Genomic DNA, 13,273 nt, shown 5'->3' on the forward strand with positions numbered 1-13,273 from the left:
GCTGAGGGAGCGCCGCACTGTCGGAGGGGCAGTGCTGAGGGAGCGCCGCACTGTTGGAGGGGCAGTGCTGAGGGAGCGCCGCACTGTCGGAGGGGCAGTGCTGAGGGAGCGCCGCACTGTCGGAGGGGCAGTGCTGAGGGAGCGCCGCACTGTCGGAGGGGCAGTGCTGAGGGAGCGCCGCACTGTCGGAGGGGCAGTGCTGAGGGAGCGCCGCACTGTCGGGGGGGGGGGGGGGGAAGGAACAGTGCTAAGGGAGCGCCGCACTGTCCGGGGGGGGGGGGGGGGGGGGGGGGGGGGGGAGGGGGAGGAGGAAGGAACACTACTGAGGGAGCGCCGCACTGTCGGAGGGGCAGCGCTGAGGGAGCACCGCACTGTCGGAGGGGCAGCGCTGAGGGAGCACCGCACTGTCGGAGGGGCAGCGCTGAGGGAGCACCGCACTGTCGGAGGGCCAGCGCTGAGCGAGCGCCGCAGTCGGAGGGGCCGGTACTGAGGGAGCGCCCCACTGTCAGAGGGGCAGTTCTGAGGGAGCGCCGCACTGTCAGAGGAACCATCTTTCAGACAAGATGTTGAACCTTTAAGGTGAACGTAAATGAGTCCATGGCATTATTAGGTGAGCAGGAGAGTTCTCCAGTGTCCTGGCCAAAATGTATCCCTCAATGGCCAGCACCAGAATCGATTTACCAGGTTATGAAGCTCATTGTTGTTTGTGGATTCTTGCCGTGTACTAATTGGCTGTCACATTTACCGACACTGCAGTGACTACACTTAATAAGGATTTCTTTGGTTGCAAAGCTCTTTGGGATGTCCTGAGAAGTTATTTCTTTCAAATGTCGGCCAAGTGGGGCACTATACATCTTCAGCAGGAACTCATAGTGGGGGGGAGGGGCGGGGTTTGAAGCCGTCTGCTTTGGCGATGTAACTCAGCATCCCGTTTGGTTTTGTTTATGACTAGCTGATACTAGTTTGGACACAGTGAACCCCTTAAGTCTTTTCAACTTCCCCCACAGGATGTTCTATTCCACCTGTGGCATGTATATATTTAAAAATTTCCAATACCTTTGAATTGTCTGTGCTGAACTTCACACATCGAAGCTCAGCAAAGATTTAGAAACATCGAAAATAGGTGCAGGAGTAGGCCATTCGGCCCTTCGAGCCTGACCACCATTCAATAAGAGCATGGCTGATCATGCAACTTCAGTACCTCATTCCTGCTTTCTCTCCATACCCCTTGATCCCTTTAGCCCTAAGGGCCACATCTAACTCATTTTTGAATATATCTAACAAACTGGCCTCAACAACTTTCTGCGGTAGAGAATTCCACAGGTTCACAATTCTCTGAGTGAAGAAGTTTCTCCTAATCTCAGTCCTGAATAGCTTACCCCTTATCCTTAGACTGTGACCCCTGGTTCTGGACTTTCCCAACATCGGGAACATTCTTCCTGCATCTAACCTGTCCAATCCCGTCAAAATTTTATATGTTTCTATGAGATCCCCTCTCATTCTTCTAAATTCTATTGAATATAAGCCTAGTCGATCCAGTCTTTCTTCATATGTCAGTCCTGCCATCCCAGGAATCAGTCTAGTGAACCTTCGCTGCACTCCCTCAATAGCAAGAACGTTCTTCCTCAGATTAAGAGACCAAAACTGTACACAACATTCAAGGTGAGCCCTCACCAAGGCCCTGCACAACTGCAGTAAGACCTCCCTGCCCGTGTACTCAAATCCTCTTGCTATGAAGGCCAACATGCCATTTGCCTTCTTCACCACCTGCTGTACCTGTATGCCAACTTTCAATGACTGATGTACCATGACACCCAGGTCTCGTTGCACCTCCCCTTTTCCGATAGATAATAATCTGACTTTCTGTTTTTAACCACCAAAGTGGATAACTTCATATTTATCTACATTATACTGCATCTACCATGCATTTGCCCACTCATCTAACCTGTCCAAGTCACCCTGCAGCCTCTTAGCATCCTCCTCACAGCTCACACAGCCACCCAGTCTAGTGTCATCTGCAAACTTGGAGATATTACATTCAATTCCTTCGTCTAAATCATTAATGTATATTGTAAAGAGCTGGGGTCCCAGCACTGAACCCTGCGGCACTCTACTAGTCACTGCCTGCCATTCTGAAAAGGACCAGTTTATTCCTACTTTTTGGTTCTTGTCTGCCAACCAGTTCTCTATCCACTATCCAGTTCTCTATTTAAACCTCAGTCTAGAATCTTGCCCGTACTCCTAAATCTACAGCCCCAAGCTTGGTGCCTTTGACCAGTTTACGTTGATATGGAGATTCCAGGCCATTTATGTACATCAAGACGAAGAGGATCCAAGCAGAGACCCCTGGGACACTGCATGCCACAAGCTCTCCATTTTTACCAACCCCCCCCTCCCAGTGCTCTCTCTTTAGCCAGTTATTAATAAACGCCGGTGCCTTTTCCTTAAGTCAGCGCACTGTCTCGACCAACAATGACACACTTTCACAAAGTGTCTGACTATGAAACAGGAATTAAAAAATAATCATCTCGGTGGCAGAAGTTCTGCACACTCGCTTACACGGGAAGTTAGACAGATTTTGCAGAAGTCGGCCAAGAAAACAACACCCCACAGAACACTGAAACCAGCATCAACTGCTAAATGCCAGATTGTGATTCAAGTCCATTCTATTTGTGGCACTACGAAGCTGCAGTGTTTGCTGAAAATCCTTTTCCGACTTCCACTTTTGTTTTGAAAAAGGGAGGAACTTGCATTCACTGGGCAACGTCACGGCCGCAGAGCATCACACGGCCAACAAAGTACTTTTAAAGTGCAGTCACTGTTGTAAATGTGATAAATGACCAGATAATCGGTTTTAGTGATGTTGATTGAGAGATAAATATTAGCCATGACACCGGGAAGAACTCCCCAGCTCATCTTTGAATAAAGCCATGGGAACTTTTAGGTCAATCGGCGAGGTTTAACATCTCATCCAACACCTCTGACAGTGCAGTGCTCCTTTAGGAATGTTAGCCCAGATTACAGATTCGGTCCTGGTCTTATGTTAAGTGAGTGGGCAAAAATTTGGCAGATGGACTATAATGTGGGAAAATGTGAGGTTATCCACTCTGGTAGGAAGAATAAAAAAGCAAATTATTATTTAAATAGAGAGAGACTACAAAATGCTGCAGTACAGAGGGATCTGGGGGTCCTTGTACATGAAACACAAAATTTGTCAAACATGATTTCCCCTTCATAAAACCATGCTGACTCTGCTTAACTTAACGCCCTGGAGGTAGTGAAAAGCGCTCTATAAATGTATCTTCCTTTATATATAATGAGCTATATAGTTTAAAGTTGTAGCTGAGAAATCTCTAACAGCACAAGTGCACCACCAACAGGCAATCAGTGGCACTGCGCCCACACTTGAAGAAAAAATGACTCTCGGGATGTGGTCATCGCTGCCAATGCCAGCTTTGTTTTTGCGCATCCCTAATTACCCAGAGAAGGTGGTGGCAGGCCTCCTTGAACTGCTGCAGGTACGGTGCCCCTATAGTTGAGAGTTTCAGGAGTTTGAGTCAGCGACGATGAAGGAGTGGCTGATCTGTATCCAAGTCAGGATGGTGCGTGACTGGGATTGGTGATCCCGCGGACCTGCTGCCCATGGCTTTCTAGCCAGTGGAAGTGCTGGGTTCGGGAGGTGCCACCGAATAAGCCTGGGTGGCTTTCTGCCGTGTATCCCGTGGATAGTACACACGGCGGGCCGCTGGGGGTGGGGGTGAATGTTTAAGCCAGCGGACGGGCTGCCGAGGAGGCGAGCTGAGCAAGTAAGGGGATTGCTTACAACAAAATAAAAACAGAAAAAGGGGAAATCCCTCAGGCCTGGAAGATATTAGATTAGGAGCAGAACAAGGAAAACGGGGAAGAGGAAACGCAGGGAAAGAAATAGAACGTCCTGGGAAATACTTGGGGGGGAGAGCAGGGAGACAGGTAAATGGGTGAGTGATAGCAGGAGACAAAGGGAGATGCAGGCGAGGTCAATGAAACATAGATTCTGAGGGGGATTGACAGGGTAGATGCTGAGTGTCGAAAACTTGGGGGCATCGTCGCAGGATAAGGGGTCGGCCATTTAAGATGGAGAGGAGGAATTTTTCACTTAGGAATTCTCTGCCCTGAAGTGCTGCGGATGATGAGTCTTTGAGTATATTCAAGGGTGAGATCAATAGATTTTTGGACTCTAGGGGATCAAGGGATATGGGGAAAGGGCGGGAAAGTGGAGTTGAGGTCAAAGTTCAGCCATGATCTTATTGACGGCTCAATGGGGCTGTATGACCTACTCCTGCTCCTATTTCTTACGTTATTAAATCAAAGAAATAAAAGGCACACGAGACAGAGCGTGTGATTAACTAATGGGTAGAAACAGAAGCATGAAAAAAGGCAGCAGGGCAGACTCCAGAGTATCTGATAGAAGATCTCGAATGGGAGTCCCATGCACATGGTCCATCAGATAGTGGCTTGCTGTGTAGCAGGTCTTTTCCCAGTTGAAGACAGGAATGCCAGAACAAGCAGCAATTAAAAGATTCAACACTGACCAAGTCTCCACCATCATCATGCTGCTCAGTAAAAGTTATATAGCGATTTATTGCAACAGACTGGGGAACAAGTTCCAAAATATCCCATCACATTTATATATTGGGTGGGGGGAGCATGTGCGGTAGGGGGCTGTGATAAAGAGTCCTGCTGTAGCCCAGTGAATTAATTGTGAAGAACTAAAAGCCATTATAAGCAATGTTCCCTCGAATTGTTTTCTCCCAGTGTGCTGCCTTTCACGAGCTGCGCGGCCCGTTTAAATGTTTGTGCCGGGGCGCTTTCTTCCGCGTAAAAGCCGGTGAGCAGCCTGCGCGGGAGCTGCAGACCACCGTGCAGCTCAGCGCGAACGTTGGTTACAATTGGGAGACATACCTGGTGTGATAGTGCAGAGGCTCCGTGAAGGCGCCCTTGCTGTTTTGGCGATTTGGAAGGTGAAGGGTGAGATCATCCATCGCGTCCTTCCCGGGCCCTCCGCGCTCGGCGACGGAACATTCCACGGCTCGCTCGATCTGCGAGCGACACTTCCTCCAGCTCAAGGCCTCGGCAGTGGCTCTCGCCTCCCCGCAGCTGTGGGAGGACCACCAGTCCTCCGGCTCCACCCTCCGCTCGTCCAACATGCCATTTTTAATCTCTGCGGCAGCCCAGTGGTACCCGCTCTGTCCGCACGAACCCTCGCTCTCCGCCGCGCCTCCGTGGAGGCAGCAGTCCAAGAACGAGACGCTGTCCGCGAACTCGGCCAGCGATCTCAGACACAAAGACACCAACTCGCAACGCTTCCGAGCCGCCAAAGTCCTCGGCTCCTTTTCAGTAACTCTGGAGGGGCCGGCCTCGCTCTGGGAGGGACTCCCCCCACTCGCTGAGCCAGCGGGGCTTCCCGCCGCCTTACCAGCGACAGACGATGAGGTAGGAATTTCATTCGGTAAGGTCACAGAGGCACAACTCTCGTTCAGCTCCGCGTCAAACAAGTCACTGTCGTCGAACAGGGCAGCTTTTCTGCGGAGCTTCATCCTGCCCGAGACTTTTACAGGGCTGGCGTCGGCAGATTCGTCGCCGTCACGAACCTTTCTTCCAGCTCTCCGTCCGGGATTGCAGACGGAAGGTCGAGTCTCCTTTGCAAGGAGCTTTTCAGGCCCCTGTGGGTCAGGAACGATTCGGACAGGCAGAGGCAGGAGAAACTCCAGATTATGGAATAGGAAGTCTAGCCGCCTCCTCTGGAGCTCCAGGAGAATCTGCACTTGACTGCTCCACTGCTCCAGTGCAACGACCTCCCGCTGAAAGGCAAATCACAAAGTATACAGCATTAAAAGCAGTCACTGGAGCACCTGCTGTAAGTCTCTCAATGTGGCAGAGAAAACCTACATTGCACACGGCTCTCATTACAGAAGCTCTACAAAAAACACCTCTTCTGAGCAAGTTAAAGTGTGCTGTGCCTATTGGTGCATGAGCCAAACTATTTCTTCCACTGATGTCTGTCCAGAGCCGGACATTTGACTCCCATGGAGTATCACCTGGCATTGCAGATGATGATTCTGCAGAGCTGAGGTTTATATTGAACTACAGGGGAGTCAGGGGGTATGGGGAACAGGCAGGAAAGTAGAGTTGAGGCCAAGATCAGATCAGCCATGATCTTATTGAATGGCTGAGCAGGCTCGAGGGGCTGTATGGCCTTCTCCTGCTTCTATGTTCTTACACTGGCCAATCTGTAACAGGCTCGTCTTGTCTCTGGGCTGTTTCCGTTAGTCGGACAGGTCGTTAGCCTGACTCTCAGCCCCCGGCCAGGAGGGGTGATGGACTGGCCTTTAGTCTCGCTCCTGTCGCTCGACCGGTCTGGCTTGGGCGGGCCGACTAGAAGGATCAAGCGATCAGCTCTTCAAACTGTTCTTCCAGTTTTATTCCCCCCCCTCCCCTTCCCTGAAGGTGCCGACCCCTGCTGGGAAACGGTTCGACAGGTGCCCCCTCACCCAGCCTTCCCTGAAGGTGCCGACTCCCACTGGGACCCCCCCCACCCCCCTCTGCCCCAATTGACCACAATTTACACGGGAACCTCGAACGGGGAGTGTCAGCTCATGGGCTATTTGACGGTGGGGAGCAGTTACCTTGAACACAGAAAAGAGATCATTTGAAGGTCCTGCAATGTTTTTGAAGCCAAGCAGGCTCTCCGCACATCCAGTGTTGCATTTGGGAACATCCTGCGTCCTCACAATGGAGCCGTCCTTTGAAGGATCCTCCAGGGTGCCCTCAGCAACAACAGCATTTTCGACTGAATCTCCCTCGGCCGGGCTCGGAACCAGGCTCATTCCTTGTGTTTATAAATGAAACAACGATGAAATGTACATCATAAGGTAACGGCAACTATTTAATACAAAAAGTACATTTCTGATTTTGGAACAAGTATACATTATAGTGCATACAAAAAAATAGGGGACAGTAACCAGCAGCCCCCAACCCATCTTCCCCAACTGGTGAAATGACTGTTAGACAAGAGGGACCCTGTGTGTCATGCAGCTTCTTTTTACTTCATTGTTAAAAATATATTTTAAACTACAGAGTGGTACTGACACCTGGGAGTCCGTGGCCAAAGACCGTCCTAAGTGGAGGAAGTGCATCCGGGAGGGCGCCAAGCACCTCGAGTCTCGTCGTCGAGAGCATGCAGAAATCAAGCGCAGGCAGCGGAAGGAGCGTGCGGCAAACCAGTCCCACCCTCCCCTTCCCTCAACCACTGTCTGTCCCACCTGTGACAGAGACTGTAATTCTCATATTGGACTGTTCACTCACCAAAGGACTCATTTTAAGAGTGGAAGCAAGTCTTCCTCGATTCCGAGGGACTGCTTATAATGATGATGAGGAGTTCTAATTAGTTATTTGTCCCATTAGAGGGATAAGGAAAGATGGGTTTGGGGATCAAAGCTTAATTTAACATTAGAACATTTCTTTAAAAGAACGATTATCCCCAGGGTGTGACTGGGTTTCCAAGGCCACCAATGGGAACTGGCCTCCCTGCTTTGACAGGTCAAAGATTAACTTAATCTTTAGACTTGTTAAAACTCGATTGGTTGGGAAACAAGTCTTTAAAAGCCAATTAGTCAGGCCGCTCCTCAAAATAGATGCCAGCATTGGGAAGAAATAAAGAGTCAATGGGCTTGATGGATCGGCTGGTCCTTTCCTGTCCCATCATTTTAGTATGTCTGTAACTGGACTGCATCAATATAGGAGTAGCTTTATTCCTGTAATCTTGGTGATTTTTCGGCTAATGCTGAAATACTTTTGTTTTTATAAATGGCTGACCCAGGATACTGGAATTTCTTAGGACTTACCAGACATAGTAAATATTGATGGGCTGGAGAATGATCAGATCAAAGCAATTCAAAATTCTCAGTTTAATATTACAAATCTCCTGTCATTCATTTGGGAAGCATCCAGTTATACAGCTGGCACCCACCTTCAGCAGGGAGAAGCTTATCCACTTGGTAGCCACCCCCACTTCTCACCCAGAACTGCAGGTGGAGAATACTCTGTCGTATATCGCATTTATTGAGAGCAAGGAGTGCAGTGAGGTCCTTCGCATCGGTCCGTAAATTTTCAGCTAGGCACAAGAGCTGAAGGTAGCTGGCAACGTTTACCTGGTGTGAAGAAAAGAAAACTAAGTCCTACACTGGGCTAAGTCACTTATAACATCCTTATTGGCTAGAGTATTTGGACTAAAATACAGCTGCATATATAATGACACCACAAGCCCCAGCCAGAATGGAGATGATTGGATAATCCCCTCCGTCAATCGCACTGTGATAAGTGACTGGGATTGATTATACACACATCATCTGCAAGGTTGTGAGGAAAAAGCTGTGTGCGGGGGACTAAATTGGACAGCTCTTTCAAAGAGTTGGCACAGGCACGATGGACCAAATGGCCTCCTTCTGCATTGCAAGATTCTACAAATTTGTATTTATGTAACTGCCTTTTACAGGAGAAATAATCTGCTTTTAATCGGGAGATGTTGCTGTAGTTTTGGTCACGAGTTCGGTTTGCTGCAGTTTATGGAGACTCTGCTTGCTGTAAAATAGACTCTTTACTGTGAGTCTTACCACAAGCCCCGTCCTACTCACTTTGATAAAATAAAACTCATTACTGGACTAAGTGAAAGCACTTCATATTTCAATGTCTCGCCTGGGACATTTGGAGAAACATACAGGGTATTGCAGAAACTCTAGAGGAGTATAAGTGGTGCAGTGGTGCAATTAAAAAAGATATCAGGAAAGCAAAGAGAAAGCATGAAAGAATGTTGGCAAGTAAAATCAGGGAAAACCCAAAGGTGTTTTATAAATACATTAAGAGCAAAAGGATAACTAGAGAAAGATTGGGGCCTATTAGAGACCACAAAGGAAATCTGTGTGGAGGCAGAAGACTGGAGGACTGATGTATTCTTAATGAATTCTTTGCATCTGTTTTCATGAGAGAGGGGCGATGCAGACTTTGTAATAAGGGAAGAGTGTGAAATATTAGACGAGATAAACATAGTGAAAGAGGAAGTATTAAGGGGCTTAGCAGTTTTGAAAGTGGATAAATCCCCAGGCCCGGATGAAATGTATCCCAGGCTAAGAGAAGCAAAAAAGAGGAAATAGCAGAGGCTCTGACCATCATTTTCAGTCCTCTTTGGGTACAGGTGCGGTGTCAGAGGATTGCTAATGGTGTACTTGTTTTTAAAAAGGGAGAAAGGGATAGACCGAGTAATCACTAACCTCGGTGGTGGGAAAATTATTGGAAAAAATCCTGAGGGACAGGATAAATCTTCAATTGGAAAGACATGGATTAATCAAGGACAGTCAGCACGGATTTGTTAAGGGAAAGTCGTGTCTGACTAACTTGATTGAATTTTTTGAGGAGGTAACCAGGAGGGTCAATGAGGGAAGTGCGCATGATGTAATGTATATGGATTTTAGCAAAGCTTTTGATAAGGTCCCACATGGCAGACTGGTCACGAAAGTAAAAGTTCATGGGATCCAGGGCAAAGTGGCAAGTTGGATCCAAAATTGGCTCAGAGGCAGGAAGCAAAGGGTAATAGTTGATGGGTGTTTTTGAGACTGGAAGGCTGTTTCCAGTGGGGTTCTGCAGGGTTCAGTGCTGGGTCCCTTGCTTTTTGTGGTATATATTAATGACTTGGACTTCAATGTTGGGGGTATGATTAAGAAGTTTACAGATGATACTAAAATAGGCTGTGTGGTTGATAAAGAAGAAGAAAGCTGTAGACTGCAAGAAGATATCAATGTACTGATCAGGCAGGCAGAACAGTGGCAAATGGAATTCAATCCAGATAAGTGTGAGGTAATGCATTTGGGAGGTCTAACAAGGCAAGGGAATACACATTAAGTGGTACGACACTGAAAAGTGTAGAGAAACAAAGGGGCCTTGGAGTGCAGGTCTACAGATCCCAGAAGGTAGATAAGGTGGTTAAGAAGGCATATGGAATACTTGCCTTTATTAGTCAAGGCATGGAATACAAGAGCAATTAGGTTATGCTTAAACTGTATAAAACACTGGTCAGGCCACAGCTGGAGTACTGTGTGCAGTTCTGGTCACCATATTACAGGAAAGATGTGATTGCACTGGAAAGGGTGCAGGGGGGATTTACAAGAATGTTGCCTGGACTGGAGAGTTTGGCTATGAGGAAAGATTGGAGATGCTGGGTCTGTTTTCTTTGGAACAGAGGAGGCTGAGAGGGGACCTGATTGAGGTGTATAAAACTATGAGGGGCCTGGATAGAGTGGATAGGAAGGACCTGTTTCCCTTAGCAGAGGGGTCAACAACCAGTGGGCATTGTTTTAAATTAATTGGGGGGAGGTTTAGAGGAGATACGAGAGGAGATTTCTTCACCCAGAGGGTGGTGGGGGTCTGGAACTCACTGCCTGAAAGGGTGGTAGAGGCAGAAACCCTCACCACATTTAAAAAATACTTGGATGTGCACTTAAAGTGCCGTAATCTACAGGGCTACGGACCAAGAGCTGGAAAGTGGGATTAGGCTGGATAGCACTTGGTCGGCTGGTGCGGACACGATGGGCCAAAGTGGCCTCTTTCCGTGTTGTAAATTCCTATGATTCTATGAAGACAATAGCCTTAATTGGGAGGGTAGCATCAGGTTACATTTTGGATTACACATAATCCATCATAATGGAGGGGACTCCCCTCCCTTGTTCCCACCAGGAAATCACAAGTTCGCCAATTTCGGGAATCGACACGCAGAACAGAATATCCTAGGCATGGGAGTGAAGACAAGTTCAACACAAACAGCAAATGAAACAGGATGCAACTTTAATCACCAACAAATGGAATGCAAACAACAAATGAAGCCAGCAGTGCCCCAGGCAATGCTTTGTTCCGCGTGAATTGAGGTATATAATCAGGATGGTAGATGATAGGAAGGTGGATAATTGAGATTCGACTACAAGATATTAAAAAGGTTAAGGGTCACTCCTTTGTGCAACCCACACATTCCAAGTGGTGTTGCCAGGTGGGTTTGCAGGTTATAAGAACATAATAGGAACAGGAGTAGGCCCCTCGAGCCTGCTCCGCCATTTAATACGATCATGGCTGATCTGATCATGGACTCGGTTCCACTTCCCCGCCCGCTCCCCATAACCCCTTATTGTTTAAGAAACTGTCTATTTCTGTCTTAAATTTATTCAATGTCCCAGCTTCCACAGCTCTCTGAGGCAGCGAATTCCACAGATTTACAACCTCCGAGAAGAAATTTCACCTCATCTCCGTTTTAAATGGGTGGCCCCTTATTCTAAGATCATGCCCCCTAGTTCTAGCCTCCCCCATCAGTGGAAACATCCTCTCTGCATCCACCTTGTCAAGTCCCCTCATAATCTTATACATTTCGATAAGATCACCTCTCATTCTTCTGAATTTCAATGAGTAGAGGTCCAAACTTCTCAACCTTTCCTCATAAGTCAACCCCCCCCATCCCCGGAATCAACCTAGTGAACCTTCTCTCAACTGCCTCCAAAGCAAGTACAGGCAACTCTCGATTATCCGCACACGGATCTAACGGGAAACCAGTGTAACGGGATTTAAAATTTCGGCCCGAGAAGGCATCGGGTTTTAACTTTAGAATGTGAATCGCTCTAACGGAGAAATCGTTTACCCAGCATAGCCCAATCCCCGAGGGTCCCAGATAATCGAGAGTTGCCTGTATATCCTTTCGTAAATATAGAAACTAAAACTGCACGCAGTATTCCAGGTGTGGCCTCACCAATACCTTATATAGCTGTAGCAAGACTTCCCTGCTTTTATACTCCATCCCCTTTGCAATAAAGGCCAAGATACCATTGGCCTTCCTGATCATTGCTGTACCTGCACACTATCCTTTTGTGTTTCATGTACAAGTACCCCCAGGTCCCACTGTACTGCGGCACTTTGCAATCTTTCTCCATTTAAATAATAACTTGCTTTTTGATTTTTTTTCTGCCAAAGTGCATGACCTCACACTTTCCAACATTATACTCCATCTGCCAATTTTTTGCCCACTCACTTAGTCTGTCTATGTCCTTTTGCAGATTTTTTGTGTCCTCCTCACACATTGCTTTTCCTCCCATCTTTGTATCATCAGCAAACTTGGCCACGTTACACTCAGTCCCTTCTTCCAAGTCGTTATCCACTGCCTACAGTTAATGCACCACTTGGGGACAATAGGAAAACAGGTGTTATGCTCATATTTGAAGCTTCTTGGGCTGCCCTTTTCAGATGAATATTCTGAGGATAATGCATCTGGATATATCACATGACTAGTGTTCGATGGCTAACAGCGCCATTCGCAATTGGTGTGCTGAATAATTGAGTTCCTGGTGCGGCAAAGCTACATCTGACTGAACTTCAAGACAGTTTTGTAAACTGGTTACACAAGTCATTTCAATCCTGTAATCCACCCAAGAGATATCCGGTAATGTTCTCCTGCTGGATTTCTTACTGTCTGGTGTGATGGAGAAGGAAGTTTAGCTCCCTCAAAACAGCGCTGTGGATGAGCTGTCATAGAAATCAATCATAGAAATATACGGCACAGAAGGAGGCCATTTGGCCCATTGTGTCCGTGCCGGCCGACAAAGCGCCATCCAGCCTAATCCCACTTTCCAGCTCTTGGTCCGTAGCCCTGTAGGTTATGGTACTCCCAAGTACTTTTTAAATGTGGTGAGGGTTTCTGCCTCTACCACCCTTTCAAGGCAGTGAGTTCCAGACCCCCACCACCCTCTGGGTGTAAAAAGTTCTCAACTTCCCTCTAAACCTCCTACCAATTACTTTAATTCTATGCCCCCTGGTTATTGACCCCTCTGCTAAGGGAAATAGGTCCTTCCTATCCAACCTATCTAGACCCCTCATTATTTTATACACCTTAATTACGTCTCCCCTAAGCCTCCTCTGTTCATGTGTTGAGGAAAACGTAGAGAAGCCACAAATTGATGCATAAATGTCACCGTTTACAGAGTCAGATATTATGACCAAAATGGCTTATAAATACATGGTGAGCGTTTGAGAACCCTCCACAGTAAGGGCATGTTTGGATTGTCTACATTTTAAACTGCAGCTTGGGTGTAGGCTTTCCAAAATATTTCATGGGTGCCATTTTTTTTATCCCTGGTCTGTAATTCATTTCTCTGATGGAAGCAATAGGAGGGGCTGTGGGGAGAATTACAACCCAACTCCATATTGCTGG

General features: G+C 47.5%; 1 protein-coding gene across 1 annotated transcript in view; it reads right to left on the bottom strand.

The window, feature by feature from the left end:
• Positions 1-13,273, bottom strand: part of atad5a (ATPase family AAA domain containing 5a) — a 62,939-nt gene that overhangs the window by 7,017 nt on the left and 42,649 nt on the right. Inside the window, exons 20-22 of the mRNA XM_070857934.1 lie at positions 8,009-8,189; positions 6,666-6,868; positions 4,942-5,840 (exon numbers count right to left, since the gene is read on the bottom strand). Of these exons, the coding sequence (XP_070714035.1) occupies positions 4,942-5,840; positions 6,666-6,868; positions 8,009-8,189 (1,283 nt within the window). The remainder of the gene's footprint in view (positions 1-4,941; positions 5,841-6,665; positions 6,869-8,008; positions 8,190-13,273) is intronic.

Source organism: Pristiophorus japonicus, chromosome 16 (assembly GCF_044704955.1).
Source record: "Pristiophorus japonicus isolate sPriJap1 chromosome 16, sPriJap1.hap1, whole genome shotgun sequence".
In the NCBI taxonomy this organism is placed as follows: Eukaryota; Metazoa; Chordata; class Chondrichthyes; family Pristiophoridae; genus Pristiophorus; species Pristiophorus japonicus.